Below are 17,712 nucleotides of genomic sequence, written 5' to 3' on the forward strand. Positions count from 1 at the left end.
GACTCCTCAGGTTCCCTTCATCTTGGTCGAGCCACCTTGCTAACTGTACCGACTAGTGCCAAGTTTTGAGAACCATTTTTACCGGGTTATCGTCCGCCATTAAGACGGCTCAACGTGTATATTTTGCAGTGTGAACGATGAATAGTTTTCCAAACAACTGTTGCAATTCGTGGTTCATATGCCATCTCCATATGCCGTCTTCCAACTGCTTCTGACCATGGATCCGTTCGAAAAGACCTCGTTGCAACTTTGCCTGCATAGCCCATCGGCCAATCGGTACAATGAACATTTTGTAGCTGGTTTGCTTCGTACCGTAGCGTATTTTGTTCGACCGAAAAACCGAGCATAAAGTACCTACCAGAAAACATCTCAGAATTTCTCTGCTGGTATGCTCATCGGTGGTCACCAATGTTCCTAAGCATACGAGCTCATCGAACATCTCGATATCGTGGCCATCAACCTTGTTTCTTCTTTCGAACCTCTTTCTCTCATGTACTTTGTTTTTGACGCATTTATTACCAGCCCAATTTATTTTGCTTAAACCTTTAGTTGGACGTTTGCCTCCGCCATCGTCTCCTTGATTTTTGCTGGACACAATTGCTTGCATACCTGAATTTTCACTGACTGAAGCACAGGGATCTGGAACGATCCACCCCATATATCGCAATAAAGGCTCTTCTCAGATAATACACCGTCAATCTCTACTTCCCAGGCGGGTACGTAGACAAAATACTTTTTCGTACACGGTCGAGTGCTGTTTAGTTAGATTACGCGATATATCAATGACGGTTAATGGCTTGTCTTTGGTCCGGAAGTAGACCATCCAGGAGCCGGTTGTATTAGATATAATTTGTATCGAAAACTAGACTTATCGGTATTATTTTTGCCATCGGAGAAATATTCAAATCAACCTTCACTAAGCCTGAAAGGATGTCGGTCGCCGGAGACACCTTCCCATTAGTCAACACTACCATGCGGGCTTCAGTACCCGTGAAAGGAAAATTTTATAGTAGGGAACGGAAAATTAATGCAATGAAATTCAAAAAAATGGAGTAATTGGTACTTAGCTGTGGAACATTTGTAGTATCTGTACACCCAAAACACGGCCGTAATACCTTTACGGTAATAAGAAAAAAATGCTATAATACCAAGTCGTTTAATACTAAAACGGACCCAACAAAAATTCCTTAAACGGCAATACCAACACATTCAAATCTTCTATGCATCGAACTCATGTTCATCAATTCTTATACAATAAATATTAACGCGTCGGACTTTCTGGAAAAGTGTAGCACTTCGCTCGTCATTTTATTGTGCAAGTGAAACGAACACAATCTGGATAAAGACCACAGTTTCGATTTTCTCTACACGACACATTCCGTATTTGAAGATCGGCTCACACTCGGCTAGCTTCAAAGCACAGTCAGAAAAAACCGACTCGGAATAGTGGTTGGGTATTTCGGTCGGAGTTAAAATGAACTTTTTTTTCCTATCATGGATGTCAACAGTAAGGTAGAGCCTGCACAAAATATTAACAGTCCTTCCCGTCATGTGCGGAAAGCAAGACCTACAGTTTGGATCCACTTATCCGAACGAGGGTCCGGATCCAGACACTTGTCTAGATCTAAGCACCAAATCTGAGCGTGGTTCAGGTCCGAACCTTGTAAGGGGAAAATGCGATGGGCTAGATCCAGGGACTGGTCCATTTGCGGATACTGGTCCAGATTCGGGAACTGGTCCGGATCGGGAACTGTGTCGGATCCGGAAACAAGGCCGGGTTCGGAAACTGCCTAAATTTTTTATTTCACTATCCAACTTACCCTGCAAAAAATCCGTAATGCCGCCAATTTTGTCAATATTGGTGCAGATTCCAGCCTGAATTCGGGCAGAGCTCCGACTGGTTTGATTCGATACTAATACTATTATAGAAATCGACCGAATTATCCTACATACTAACAGAGCCTAAATTGACAGATACTGAAAAGTGTGTGTGTGTGTGTGTGTGTGTGTGATTGTGAGATGCACATACATGAACAGCTACCGAAATTCGTCACTACCTTTGCGGTAATATGCGGAGTTTAATACCGCAATGCGCAATTGCGTGGTCTGGCACCAAAAAAGGAATATAACCTTACCAAAAAGTAATAGAAACATGCCCGTCACATTTTCGCTGAGCCGTCGGACATACAGCCCTGTTAACAAAGAATGTTTCCAAATACCCAACAGATATTATCAGTGAATTTTCATTTTCACTTACACGCGGCATATCTGAACTACTTCGAGTCTTACTACCCACTCGGGAAAATGGCGTTCCGCCGGCCCTGTTTAAATCCCATTTAAAAACTATTGTTTTTTGCATCCTAGATTGCATGATTCAATGATCGCAACTCAAAACTTCACTATCGCCCTTTTCACAAAAAAGCGTTGATTTATTGAAAATCTTTTAAACAAGCAATTTTTCTGCACATTCGACTGACATTTCGTGCCTATCTAAAAAAATTTCGTTATACATTTTTAAGCATCGTATAGCTTTTATTTATTTTTTCAATCGGAATGGCAGCACGTCACGTTTTATTTCATTAAAAAACCTCTCTTACTACTATTAACAGCCAAGTTCCAAGTGAACAACTGGTACTATGTACAGGGATGGGAATTATCATTCATTCGCATGATTCTTGGCGAATCCGTTCATTGCTTTGACAGCAGCCAGCCGTTCATTCACGATCCGACTAAAACTCTCCAAAAGAACACAACTGAACGTAGGTAGAGAGGAACTTTCGAAGCTGTGAGCCAGGTAAAAGAATGACACGTACTATGTTGAATGAAGAAGATCGTGTTCTTCATTCGCGGATTGAATCGGAAGATTGTACTGTAAACATTCACAAGTGAATCAACTTTTAGTTCACAAATGAATGTGACATTGTATTCTCTGGTTGGGTTAGGTCAACTTTATAGTGTAAATGTATACTATAATCAATGTTGAGAAGTAGATTGCACTAGAATCCACTTGAAATTGATATTATGATATGCACGGAATCGTTTTAAGAAGTTATTTCCGGGCAAATGCATGCTTGTACATGGCATACATGAAAATTGTTCAATTATTAATTTCGTATTTTTCAAACAATCCATGTTACGGCTCCGCGGTTCGGTTTTCTGGTATGGCGGTGCAGGTAAATTCATTACTGCGTAGACAGCAGGGTGCATTTTAAAATGTTCCTTTTGAAAGTTTCGAGCATCAGCGGTGCTTGCTTATATTAGCAATTCTCAGCAATTCTGCTTTGAAGTAGAATTTTCTGTCCTCTTCCCGGATAACTTGCAACAGGATATTTTTTTGAGTACAGCGTTGTTTCATTCCAAAAAATGTTTTTTTTTCACCAGCACATTGCAAACTCCTTACTCAACAATAAGAGATCACTTGGTGAAAATTTCATAGGTCTATAAACAAGAACGACAAGTTTTTTTTTTATTAGAACGATCCGGTGAATGTTTTGAAATGAATCTTTGTGAATGAAAGAATGCATTCATTTGCGATCCTTTTTGCTTTCATTCAAAACACTACGTATGCGATAGAGAATGAATCATAGCCGGACGCTGTCACTTTTTTCAGTTTTGTGTTTTGCTTCTCGCTTTCGCATGAACGCGTAACTCTGCACAAGAAAGGTTGCCGAGATCGGGTTTCACAGTAAGAGCATGTTGGTGGATGATTTCAAATTGATCGTTTCGTGAAATGATTTTTCCCATGCCTGACTATGTATTCCCTGAGGGGACAAACTTCCAAACACTGGCATGCGAAAATCCGTTGTTCTCGATGCAAACATTAGCTGGCAGCTGGTAGCATGCTAATTCAATCATATTCCTCAGGCGTGCCTCCGTCAGACCGTGCCTACCCGGATCACCGATATAGATCTGAAAGATACGATCATATGATAAAGCGTAACAGTTCCGATCGTACTGTCTATATTTAGACTCGTACATCAACCCCGCTGGCAGCTAATTCAATAAGCCAAGGCTGCAACACGTCAGCAATCTCAGCATCATAGAACAGATCACCTATCATCACTACGTCAAAATCGTCACATGGCTGGCCGATCATATTTCGATCGCTTATCTCCAGGTCGACCGAGTTGAGCTCCGCGTTGAGAAGTGCGGCCTGCAGAGCGGCTGTGAAATTGAGACGAAGGAAGAAAAAAACAAACAAATCAACGCTAATGAGTCAACAAAACTAAACATTAATGCACGAACTTACTGGGATCAATGTCGTTGGCAGTTACGCGTTTAGCCCGGACCAGCCTCGCGGCTATCGCCGATGCTCCACACCCGCTGCCAACGTCCAAAACTTGTTTTCCGGAAAATAACCGCTCATTATCCAGAATGAACCTGTTGCACATTTGAGGAAAACGTCTCTTCATTAAATCTGAAAAATTTCCTTCACATATCGTTTACGTGGGCTACCTACCTGGTCAGTGCTTGCCCTCCGGGCCAAAAAAATCCCCAAAATGGTTCGGTCGCGAAGCAAAAGTCGTCCCTGATCGGCTGATGATAAATGGCACATTCCTCCGTGATTAGATGCAGCGCAATCTCGGGCGCCATGTGGTGTCGTGAAATTCTCGTATTGCGCCATATTTCAGATCGCTCGGCGTAACTTACGCGGTCATCTGCGGGCAGAGTTGCGGGGTGTGGTCTGTCAATAAAAGGGGAACAAAACACGGTCACGCTCGAAGGGGTAGTAAGATGCAAACATACATGACTTGAGGGAGCTGCCGCTCTTATCGTTCGACTTGCTAATCTTGATTGAACCAGATATGAAAGGTGTGTTTCCTTTTCGATATACCATTACGCAAAACACGAATGTTCATGTGAGTAAATCGTTCGAGCGAGAGAACCCCCTATTTCCATGAATGAGCCGACTTGATAATGTGAAGTTCGCGGAATTCGACAATGCCGCCGGTGATAACGGATAGCCACATAATCAATGTTATCGCTCGCGCCAGCGTCCACGAGACGGCATATCGGTGAAACTTAATTCAACACATAATCGAATTTTGGAAAAAAAAGGTTGAAGAACTTGTCTTTGAATTTTAATGTGAAGTGTAGTAGATTGAGAGTTTGTTTTGAATAATCGATTTTTCTTATTTCATCGGATTACCAGAGTCCAGCCATCAAACGTTTTCGGCTGTAGTACGACACGAATGAAACTTAGTTTTTTTTTCTCGGCATCGTTTCACTTGCCAACAAAGAAAAACTTAATTCTTTTCGGTCTGGTTTGGCGCAGAATGATGGATGGATATTAGGCAATACACGCCGGAGAGCAATTTATTCAGCTCATCGTCATTTCGAATGGCCAGCTTCAGCTGACGGGGGACAATCCTGTTCTTTTTGTTTCCACGGGGTGCGTTTCCTGCTAGCTCCATTATTTGGGCGGCGAGAAATTCTATTACGGCTGCAAGCTAGACGGATGCGTCAGCGTAGTAGCCCTTTCTCAGCAGACGGTGGATCCGGCCAACAGGAAACTGAAAACCGGGATTTTGGTTTTCTCTTCACATTTTCTCCTTTTATCGCATCCAGACATAGCGAGCATTTGTGTGGTGCAACCTATTTTAACACACGAATGATAACGCACTCGCATACGACCCCCGGTTTTGTTCTTGGTTCAGTTTATGTTCGAAACCAAATGGGTTGGTCATCGAATGAAATCAATTTACTTCCAACGTCAAAAAGAAAGCTTCGAACAAAAAACTGGTCATTATTTGCGTTTCTGTGCATGTAATTAGCGGGAATCAATCAGAAATGAGCTTCAGTCAGATGATTTAAAATCTTTTTTTTTCGTGTATGTATGCTAATTTCGACCGGTCGGAAATAAAAATAATGGATGGTGAAGGAAAAGATGTTCAAATTTAATTTTTGGTTAACGGTTTCATAGCGCTGATAAAGGCTAATTAGTTTTCCAATGAAAATGTTCTCGGGGTGGGATATTTTTGTTCCAATTAGTCCTCGTTACTAGCACGGATAAACTAATTAATAATTAGTCTACGTAGCCGGCTGAATCCTAATAATTATCTTTGTTCCCGATGTTGAAATGTAGTCTCCGGCTATCCAACAAGGTTAACTAATAGAAACCGACCAAGATCACAAATATTTCTGTTCAAGGTTTGCTGTTCGGTGCATAAAATTAGCGGGAACCAATCACAAACAAGCTGCGGTCGGGTGTTTTAAAATCGGTTTTTTTCCATATGTATGCTTTTTTCCACCAATCGGAAATGAAAATGATGGCCTCTGCTAGTAGCACGGAACGACAACAAACTGATTCATTCACCGGCCATTTACAGCTGACAAATATTTCCTTTTCGGTATTGTACAGCCCTCCGTAGGACCCAAGCAGCCAAATGCGAATTATTATAGAAACAAATCATCAAGTGTACGGTTGGTGCAGTTTTTTCGTTATTAACCCATTATGTCTGTTTGCGCCTATGTCCAATTTCTTATCAACACAGTAATAGGGGTTCACTGTACCCAAAACATAAGTGCCATCGGCATACCCTTTAGATCAGATTGATTCAGCGTAGTGGTAGTGAGGATATTTTGCCTTTCTGTCAGTCATATATCGTCGTCAGTATGTGTTTCCGGTCAGAAAAGGGTTTCCGGTTGAACTAATCTACAGTCATTAAAGGGTACAGCAGGACTATAAAAGCCTAGCTCACAGCAGTTCAGGCACGTTCTGACGTTTACACTTTATCGTTAGTTAGTCAATACTGCTTGTTAATCACATGTTCTTTACGTTAATGTATTGTACGTTTAAGTTGGTTCGTGAATACATGTTAGTCGTAAATTATCAATTATTAATTCGTATTATAATGTGTTCGCTAGTCCGCCAGTTATCGTTTAGTCCGTCCAATAAACCGTTATAGTGAAAATCGTACCCGCGAGTTTTTCTCCGCCATGACCGAACAGTTGCCTAGTCAAGACAGGTCCGACACCTCCACAGACGCTTGAATGTGCGTTAACAATGTCCTAGCGTATGAAATTTCATACGCAAAAACAACGCATTTCTCCATCATACTTGTTATACAATAAAGGCGTTTTCAAACTTCTGGTCTTCTGTGAACGTTAATTAATACCCTATAATCAATAATATTTTTTTTATAAAATTCCATAGTGTTTTCAAATGTCAAAGTTGGACGAAATTCAAACCAAAATATGAACAATACATATTATTAATTTTCTCTTCTAAATCACTAATTCTTGTTTCGGATTGTGAACGAATGGCCATGAGAGGTGTGAAAGATGTGGCTCAATGCGAAAAAATGGAAGAAATTGGTGAAACAATTGCGAAAATTCTGCTGGTAGTTCAAGGTATGAAATTTCATACGCTAGTGCACTAATAGTTACATTCCTACCCTAGTAACAATTGAGGTTTTATGGTAGTTTTTTAGCCTCTCATAAAACTTAGGTTGCACTTGTAGCATGCTATAAAACTTCAATTGTTACTTGGGTATTATACTCTTATTATACTTAGTACGTATCCCACGACTTCCACGAAAGTCGACGCTGACACACTTTATACAAAAAAGTATAATATTTAATTAGCTTAATCAGCATGAGTTCAATGCTATCTTCGTGGGATCATGTTTTAAACTACTGGAGGGAATTGGTTTGAAAGAAGAGGGGGAGCGGAGTTAGGGGATAGTAGGGTGAGAGTAGAGAATGTGTCCTTTATCTTATCTCGGTATGCAAGGGTTATGAAGGGAATGTGGGTGTGAGGGTGGTCCAAGGAAGAGGGGTTGATGCAGGCGGGTGGTGGGTGGGGGCGATGCAACACCCAGCTGAATATTATACCTTCCATTTGAAACATGATTTGAGAAAATTGATTCAATCATCACCGAAGAACCGATGTGCTTTAATTTTGGAATATGACCGTAAGCCGGGACTTACGGTATTGTCGATAGAGGACAATATATTCAAAGAATGGTGATCTAGAGCTGCGAATCGAAATAATTTGTTAACCATTTCAATAGATGTTTAAGCCTCTGTGGTATTACGATTGTAACGGTTTATATGGGAAATTCCAGTGTGACCTTACTATCCAACCTGCAACTTCGGAACTAAAATTCAGAACCGAATGAAATTCAATAGCAGTTACAGTAATGTTTCGATTATATCAAGCTTATATATCCATATATGTATACGTGTATCTGTGCATATGTTCGTATCTTAGTGTTAATGGGAAATAAAGTTAGTAAAAATCAATCAAGATGCGGTGATCAGCTGTTCTTGTTCGCGTCCCTTATCACTTAATTTTGTAAAGTGATTTATCAGCAGTGCTGTCTTTGAAAATGAACCACCTCGGTTATGCAACAATTTTTTCCTCTCTTTTTTTAATGTAAGTAATTAAGCAGTATTCATATTGTTATATCCTGAATTGCAAATATTTTGTCGTATGTAATTTTAAACGTTCTTTGATCTGATGGCATTGTAAGGGAACACGTATCCGCCGGTTGATACCAATCGAGCTGATATTTCTTTGGACTGATCAAACTAATTTCTTTGTTTGTTTAGTGTTTATTTGACCAACTAGAAAACTAGTCCACTGGGTATTTAATGCGCGTGGGGAATACGCATGGTCTTGTCTGAGTGAATGGTATGTGAGTTGAGAATTGACTATTGGCAAGAAGAATTCCAACGCAGTTGCCAATTTTCGGCAGTCTATCAACACGAAGAATAAATATTTTATTGTCATATTCATTCTCTTACTTTTAGTCCATTAAATCATCAACAAATTATATTAAATATTCTTTTTGTATTGAGCACTTGCATGTGCTTTGGAGTGGTAAATGCACTATACTGCCCACGTAACCAATAAGCAAGCTGAATGCGACTTAATGGCTAGTTAATTATCAATTAAGTCGTTTTAAATGCCATTTAAAAGTCACTTTTGGCAAAATATGCGGCTACATTACTGCTGTGCCACGAAAATGCCTTTTTACTGCTGTTGTTCATTCAGAATGCTGCTTACTGGCAAGAAGTTTTTAAACAGATTTTTGAATGCTGATTAACAGCATGCATAGCGAGTGCTAATACACTGCAAGAAGCATCTGAAATGCAAATTTTATGCAACTTTACTGTATACCCTAATACTTGTTGGTTACCTGGCTACTGTCACGTTAACCATATTTCTTCATGAGTATAACAATATTGTAGCTTGATTATTGATGCAAAATGTGACAAGTTAGTTTCTTTCCGTTCTTATTGTTTTCGATCTTGTTCTAGTAATTAGCGTAAATGCGCACATTCCGTCGGTTGCATACCCGACATACAAAGTTAGTCGTTTCAGGTATTTCGGTAGGGCTTTTTAAAATGTGCATAACAACGCGCGCGAATAATTACAACATAAGAATCAGTCGTCCGCGGAGAAAGAAGTCAATACATAATTAACATTGATAATACCAAAATTTATACACGATAAATAATGCGTGTATCACGAAACATTTAATTACATAGTGTAACCCGTCAGGGCAACAATTTAGCACTGGGCGGAAATATACCTATTTGTGGGTATACACTCCGTAGAGTGTATTTGTTGACAATATAAAATTATGCTCACCGCTGTTCGGTACCGCTCACTTTTTCTTGTGAATTTTGTTAATTTTCGCGTATTTGAACGGTTTTTTTTTCGTGCAGCTAGGATAGATAATTTTTTTTATGTTTATAAATGAGTAACTTAGGGATTAGATAGGCCACCGCTCTCCTTTTGCTGAAAAAGGTGTGCTGATAATGCTACGGATCGGCGATGACAGCTGTGCGACGAGGCGGTTGGTGTTTGTTTTGGTCGAGTGCGGCCATTGTTATAAAATAGAGAAATTGACGAACTACGGTAATAGACAGTCGTCCGTTTATAAGTTTTTTTTGGAAGTTTTCCGCCACTAGAAAACCGTTTCAGCACGCGTATGACGGTTAGCTAAGACCGTCGAGCGTGCCGACTCGTGGTTCGGGCACACGTAAGTACGGTGTTGATTCGCCATAAGGGGATAGCTGATCACTAACGAGTGTTCTCGCTTCCTCGGCTAAACGAGAAGGAATCAAAACACCAACCGTTCTCACTGTGGAGGATCAATCGAACGAGCCTAGAGCTCCTCCACAGTCAATCGCCAAGGAGAACGAATCCGGCGATAATTCGCCAACGTCGCTGCTAGGGAGGTTCCAACAAAGGAGCCAAGCTCACCTCCCTAATTAAATGCCAAGGACCACTACCGGAGCAGCCAACCATTTTCCGGGAAAACTCGGCTGTTGTAGTCCCGGCCGGTCGGACGAAACCGCTGTCTATCCACCAACAGCAGCAGTTTGACAAGCAGAGTGCAAAGAGCAGCAAGAAGATTTGGAGGAAATAAAAGTCGGTAAATTTAGATTTTGTTTGTTTACCTTTTTGCCTTTCTCATATAAAGAAAGGCTATGCAATCACTGTAAAAATCGACGTTAACCGAGGCCCGGAGGGTCGAGTGTCATACACCATTCGATTCAGTTCGTCGAGATCGGCAAATGTCTGTGTGTGTATGTGTGTGTCATTTAAACTCACAATTTTCTCAAAGATGGCTGAACCGATTTTCGCAAACTTAGTTTCATCTGAAAGGTATAACGCTCCCATAAGCTGTTATTGAATTTTTAGTTGGTCCGACTTCCGGTTCCGGAGTTACGGGTTAAAGAGTGCGGGCACACAGCAAATTCCTATATAAACTGGTACAACCATGATGTCCAAATGATGTAAAACATATTAAAATGGGTTCAAAATTACTCTAGTTTGCGAGTCTGGATCACTAATGATCAATCAAAGCAGCTTTGACCACATTGGCCACCTATGACGGTTCATGACGGCCCCGGGGAACCCGCCAAGTTCCTAAGCTAATATCACACCCATTCCCCAACGAATTCTCTACCGATTTTTACAAACTTGATTTCAAATGAAAGATACAGTAATACCATTGACTGCTGCTGATTTTCATTCGGTTCTGACTCTTGCTTCCGGAGTTACAGGGGTGTTTGTAAGGATACACTGGAATTTCCCATATAAATCGGTACAATCGTAATACCTCAGAGGCTAAAAACTATTGAAATGGTCACCAAATTGCTTCTAATCGCAGATCTAGATCACTGATTGCCAATCAAACATTCTTTGAATATATTGTCCACTATCGACGATTCCGGAAGTCCGGAATTCCGGGCACATTCCACAATTAAAGTCCCATCGGTTCTTCGGTGATGACTGAACCGATTTTCTCAAACCAAGTCTCAAATGGAAGGCAAAATATGCAGTTGAGTATTGCGTCGACGCCCCTCCCCCCGCCTTGCCCTTACACCTCCCTCCTTCATCACTCCCCTCCCCTTGGACCACCCTCACGCCCGCATTTTCTTTCATCCACCCCGTATACTGAAAGATGAAGGATTTCTGACGCATCCTCCACTCCCAATCTACTAACCCTCCATTCCCTCCACTTTCAAACCCATTCCACCAACATTTCAAAATATAATCACATGAAGATAACATTGAACTCATGCTGATTAAGCTAATTAAATATTATTCTTTTGCCTTTCTCATATAGAAAGGTTATGCAATTGCTCCAAAAACCGACTTTCTAACCGAGGCCTGGAGGGCCGAGTCTCATATAACATTCAACTAAGTTCGCCGAGATCGCAAAATATCTGTGTGTATGTATGTGTGCATGTATGTGTGTATGTGCGGATTTGTTAACAAAATGTCCACATCGGATTCTCGGAGATGGCTGAACCGATTTTTACAAACTAAGATTCAAATGAAAGGTATAATATTCGCATAGGTTGCTATTGAATTTCATTTTCAACCAACATCTTGTTCCGGATTACGAGTTGAAGAGTATGGTTACAAAATAAAATTTGTTGATTTGTCCACATCGGTTTCTCGGAATGTTCTGAACCGATTTTGACAAACTTGATTTTAAATGAAAGGTCCATCAGCTGCTGTTGAATTTTGTGTGGATCCGAGTTCTGGTTCCTGAATTACAGGGTGATACGTACGATCACGCAGCAAATCCCGATTCAAACGAATTCTGCGATGAATGTAAAAAGGTTGTTTTTTCCCAAAATATAAACACAACTGTTGAATTTGCAGATCTAGGTCACCACCATTCATTCAAAGTTTCTTTGGCCACACTGGCCACCATCGACGGATCCGGAAGCATCCAAATTCAGAATAACGGTTATATTGGTTTCTCGAAAATGGCTAGACCGATTTGATCAACTTAGTCTCAAATGAAAGGTGTTGCGTCCCCGGAAACTGATATTAAATTCCATCTCCATCCGACTTCCGGCTCCGGAGTTACGGCGATCACCTAGAAAACTCCGATTCAAACCGATACCGCGATGAATGCAAAAAGGTGCTCTTATATATACTTACCAAGTGTAATAAGAATGAAAGACATTTCCATAATGTTATATTGTACGAACCAGCTATTAAATCATAGTTTGGAGAAATGAGAAAGGCACAATTGCACCTCTAGGTGGATTAAAACAGGTTTTTTATTTTGTCAATTGCTCTTCAGTTATAAAAGTGTCGTCCAAGCAAGAACAACGTAATTATTAAAAGTGACCATATCAACTGTCACAAGTGTAATGGTAACCGAAAGGAATAGTGGTGCATATTTTCAAGCATATGAAGCTATCGAAGTTCACACAGAAATATCTGGTTTGGCAGGCAGGCTGTACCTGTGGTTTGAAAAGCGACATTTTCACTAAGTGTATTTACTTATAATTCTCCACAAAAGTTTCTACCCACTATACATAACAGGAGACAACTTACAAACGATTTCTAGCTTAAGAGTTTCTGTGTTCAAAACATCTACAAAGATGTATGGGCCCTTACGCTGAACTCCCGGGCCCATAATTTCTTCCTACAGCCCTGACTGCAAGTCACTACTACAATGTAATTGTACTTTGCTTATAGAAGGCTTTAACCAGATGGTCATTCGCCCGACTACTATAATGTAAATTTGAATAATTTTGACAATTGCGCGTAATTTCGTTCGAAAACGCCAAAACGAAGTGAAGTGAATATAAAGAACGCAATTGCAGATTCGTGCAGGGTTAGAAATTTTTCATAAGAGATTTTTCTAACCCGAAGAGGCGAATGACCTTAAGGTTAAAACCTTTATAATCGAAATAAAAAAACGCAATTGCATCTGTTCAATATGGCACCAGTATTCGATCAGCCTCTAAACAATTCAAAATTCCGTTCGAAACATCATATACTCGTGTAAACGGAAAGTCATCAATGAAAGTGCCTCAGATATTTCACATGAGGTAACTATGTAATAATTTAGGGTGTTGTTGAAGTAGATAATAAAAAAACATAATCGAAAAAAATAAGGAAAAGGAATTCCAAAAAAATGCTCCGAAGCGCAAACGCGATCGTAACACAGCTAAGAAACCAAGTGAGCCAGAACGCACATTTTCAATTCCACACTCTGGCGACGACGATAACACCGAACAAGTCATTCGAAAGTACAAAGCCAGACGCAGCTGCTGAAAAAAATGTTTTTTATAATATTTCCTAGCGGTTTCATGATTTGCGACTTTCTCATTTTATTACCTGAATGACATCGGTTGATTGCATTTATTATTTGTGTTAATAATTTTTAAATAATCCATAGTATTCATACTCTTCAAATATAAATTGAACCTAATTTCCCAGGCGTGTACATTGTTTTATTTAACCTCGAATATAGTGACCCATCGTACTCCTAGATTTTAAGAACGTCGAAAAAGTAGCTTTGCCTTATTGTATTAGGCTTGAAAAATATTTAGCCTTGTATAAAATCATTATTGGCAAAACGTTGCCAGATGTATAACCTTTCCAACCAGTGCTTGTTTGTCAAAACCAGCGCTGAGCTTTACTGCCCATAAAAGCATAAGAGTCCCATATGGATTTTTGTCGAAAATGAGTTTTCTGTTGGATTGTATTCTGTATCACCACTGAATCACAATGCACAAATAAGATTACCAGGTTTGTTTAAAAATTTCGAAAAAGAAATACCAAACCCTGTTTGTCCCAAATACCAAACCCTGTTTGGTTCAATGAAAACGTAAATCTTGAACAGTGTTTTTCTCGACTTGCTGTTATTTAATATGGGACTCTTATGCTTTTATGGGCAGTTTACTAACAGTATGAATTTGCTTGTGGGGACACCCTCCACCAATGCATATGAAACAGGCTTGATGTTGTTGGCTCGAATCAAAACTTGTCGAAAGTAAACAAAGTTCATTTCATATCGTCAATCTGGCGCCCAGGTGGTGAAATAATTAGAATTTAACGGGGTGCTGAAGCGTTGCCAGAAAATTTTCATTTCCAAATTAAATTTTAGTAAACTTCCCAAGCTCAGCCGGAATGCTGGCTGGTTCTAAGTCGTATTCCGGTTCCGGTGACACAACCGATTCTAGTTAGAATGTTTCAGGGGTATCATCTTGATGCGGCTTAGCCGCATAACCGTGGCCTAGGAACCGAAGCGGCGCAAACCCGCTGATAATCCGCCGCGCGAGGTGGCCACCGTCCCGCCATCGGAAGCTAGCGAACCTGTGATCCAGCCCCATTGAACACTCCGGTTGAACCTATCGTCAATTGACATTGCGACGAGTTTTGATTCGAGCCAATACTATTAGGTTCTTTACTGGTACAGTTAACCTCACTTTTCTTAACAGTTCGCTTGTACTGTTTACATGGACTTAGAAAAATTTGTGGACGACTAGATTCGCTCGAAGAAAATCGTAAAGAATTTTTCTAAGTCCATGTAAACAGTACAAGCGAACTGTCAAAAATGAACACTCAGTGCATTTGTGAAGTCACCGTAAAGTATTCAATGGGCCCGGGCTAAATCGTCACAGTTAATTTTGCCCAAAATTAAATTAATTAAATGTAGCACACTGTGTCGCACATATACTGAACAAAGCAGCTCCAGTTAATTTTAATTGTAGTTATCAGCGCGCTGCGATGTGCGTTGATGATTGAAAGTTTACTTAGAATTGCAGCGATTCCGAATTTCATAACAACATGCTCGAATGTACCGAATTCCAAAACAAACGGTGCGCGGTGTTTCGTTACACAACGTAAAAATTGCGCCGTTCTGATCATATTTTTTTGTTGCTGAAACAGTTACGCTGTAGGTATGACCTCGAATTTCTCCAAGAATCTACACTGAATTAATTTTGTTGAATGATTTATCGTGCCAGACGTATTACTGTGGGTTGATCGTAAAATCAAGTACCACTAATGAAAATTGAAGAGAATATGTAGCTTACCATACGGAGACCAGCGCTACTGATAAACAACTTTGTTATTAGAGTGTTGCTGTTGGTGATCTCGCTGTGAGCTATCATTCTGAATCGACGTTATAGCCAGTTCCACTTGCACAATGGGGATTTTACTGTACTAGCTTTAAAGTTTCCTAGTCGGAGTTGAATTTCAAGCTTCATCCGGTATTATTACAGTTCGAAAGGAATCAAAACAATATCAAACGAATTGAAAACGTATAAGCGATGTCTTAATCACTATAATAACGCTTGGCTTCTACTTTCGGCTGAGTCACCCAAAAAGCATTCGTTTCTATTAACGATTTTGAATTCAGTGTATACAGAACAGATATTATGTCACATCGCAATTGGCAACACGATCGCACATATTAAATCGCATAACAAACTGCCGTTAAGGTATGAACCTGAACCTCGAAGTGTAAGCTGATTCCGGCAAGTAACGGGTGTACTAGGTCGCGGTTGATCACGCGGCGTTGTTGGCTAACCTCAAATACATTGGTACTCGAACCGTTTGGTAAGAATTACCGCAAGAACACCTAGGTGTTGTTTTGGTGTGCAAGCAAAAACATTCGATATCGTATTGCATGCACCGTTAGGATCAAAGTGACCGGTTTACCTAACTAACTGTCTTATGTTGCAGTTACTTTCTCTGATTGTGGGAAAATTATTAATAATGGTTCTTGACGCGCGTGAAGGTGAGCCAGGCAGGCCTACTGTTGTAATATTGAGGTGGCCGATTCTAGTGAATAACAAATCATCGAATGGCGTAGTTTTGACAGGAAGGTCGAGTTGAGTTACAACATCGGAGAAATCATGCGATCGCTTTCTATCGATTAGCATCGATGAGTACAGTTTGATCACATGTCAACATGGCGTGGAACAGGTGGTTTACTTTTTTGCGATGGATTCTATAATATAGCTTTTGACTGTTTTCAAGTTTTGCAATAAATTTGATTAAATGATGAGCAGATGCGGTGTCCAAATTTCTCACTTATACGAGAGGAACGTTGCAAATGTCTCCTAAACTAACATTTAGCTTGAATGCTAAATTTTATTTAGTTTTATTTAGTATTTCTAATTCGGTCTGTTTCGGTGGAACAGACATTTAAGTTAGAACAAAAAATATTTGAAAGCATTTAGTCAGTTCACGATCGATTTGATTATTAAATGTGATTCAATATTAGAAACAATGTTTTAAAAAACACCCATTTTTTTAATGGAAATTTTGATGGATAATCATTCCGTGCACAGTGGTTACCAAGGAGCTTTTATTCTCAGGTGATACGATCCTCAAAAATGCCGATCAGCCATGTTGGTGTTAGAAACGACAGCTAACAACATTGTTTACTATTTATGTTATAATGTTTGCTTATGGCATATTCGTTTTTGACAGTGCACTATACCGGTGTAGTCGGTGCTACACTCATTCAAACTTGGGTGTAATCAGTCTATCTCTTTCTTTGCACTACACCGTTGTAGCACCAAGAAAAAACGAAAACGCCATTAGATTTCAGTATGTAGACAAAGTTGTTCGCTGTCATTTTTCATCCCCGCTGCACGCTTACCTCACTCCTCACCTAGTTACTGCCAAAGACGAATCACCTTAGAACTCTAAACACCTTGGTTGTTCCATTGATGTATGACTAAACAAAGTAGGTACATATTATAATTATTTACCAAATCTAAATATTAGCCGTTGTAGTATAGAACAAAGTAGAGTTGAACCGGTACAATCCAGAACACGGTTTCCATCCTAATCAACCCAATCGATTGTGTGATTCTTAATGGCGCGTGTTCTGTTTTCAAATATTGTTCCGAAAAACGGTAGCCAGAGCACACGCGTTCGCAATTTATCACCAAACACCGGGGAAATACGCAAACAACACACTTCCCGCTGCAATAACAAACATAGACACAAATATTTTGAGCGGAAAGTTCCGAAGATCCCGCCGCAAAGAGAGACACGCTAATAAACCAGCCGGTCAAAACAGAATTTGGCAAACACGCTTCTAAGTCAGTACGTCAAGAATATTCCTGTTTTTGGCCTACTTGTGCACCGAAACATCCACACTGCATACTTTTGTTTATTCCTGTTATTGCGCTTCTGTTGTCAACTTACGACTTTGCCATGTTTTTGTTGTTGGTTATCGTCGCTATTCCGCCGCCGCCGGTGCCGGTTTTGTGATAACGAATTGCGTGATAGATGCTTGTAGGTCGTCGTCGTCGGAACAGTTGCTGTCGATTAACGACGGCTCCCGTCGCCACCGCTGCTGCCGCCACCGGCTGATGGATGAGATGATGGTGCAAATGTGCCACCTTCCTAAACATGCTTTCACACGTTACGCGCGTTGTCGAGATGGAAATAACCTGTCGAAGAGGAGGTAT

General features: G+C 40.3%; 1 protein-coding gene across 4 annotated transcripts in view; it reads right to left on the reverse strand.

Moving 5' to 3' along the window:
* Nucleotides 1-1,101: 1,101 nt before the first annotated feature.
* Nucleotides 1,102-17,712, reverse strand: part of LOC131690108 (electron transfer flavoprotein beta subunit lysine methyltransferase-like) — a 54,367-nt gene continuing 37,756 nt past the window's right edge. For all 4 annotated transcript variants that reach the window (XM_058975638.1, XM_058975639.1, XM_058975637.1 and 1 more), the window contains 5 exons: nucleotides 17,447-17,694; nucleotides 4,460-4,684; nucleotides 4,250-4,380; nucleotides 3,977-4,164; nucleotides 1,102-3,909 (listed from right to left, as the gene is read on the reverse strand). In XM_058975638.1, coding sequence (XP_058831621.1) covers nucleotides 3,751-3,909; nucleotides 3,977-4,164; nucleotides 4,250-4,380; nucleotides 4,460-4,684; nucleotides 17,447-17,655 — 912 coding nt within the window. In that variant the 5' untranslated portion in view covers nucleotides 17,656-17,694 and the 3' untranslated portion in view covers nucleotides 1,102-3,750. The remainder of the gene's footprint in view (nucleotides 3,910-3,976; nucleotides 4,165-4,249; nucleotides 4,381-4,459; nucleotides 4,685-17,446; nucleotides 17,695-17,712) is intronic.

Source organism: Topomyia yanbarensis, chromosome 3 (genome assembly GCF_030247195.1).
Source record: "Topomyia yanbarensis strain Yona2022 chromosome 3, ASM3024719v1, whole genome shotgun sequence".
In the NCBI taxonomy this organism is placed as follows: Eukaryota; Metazoa; Arthropoda; class Insecta; order Diptera; family Culicidae; genus Topomyia; species Topomyia yanbarensis.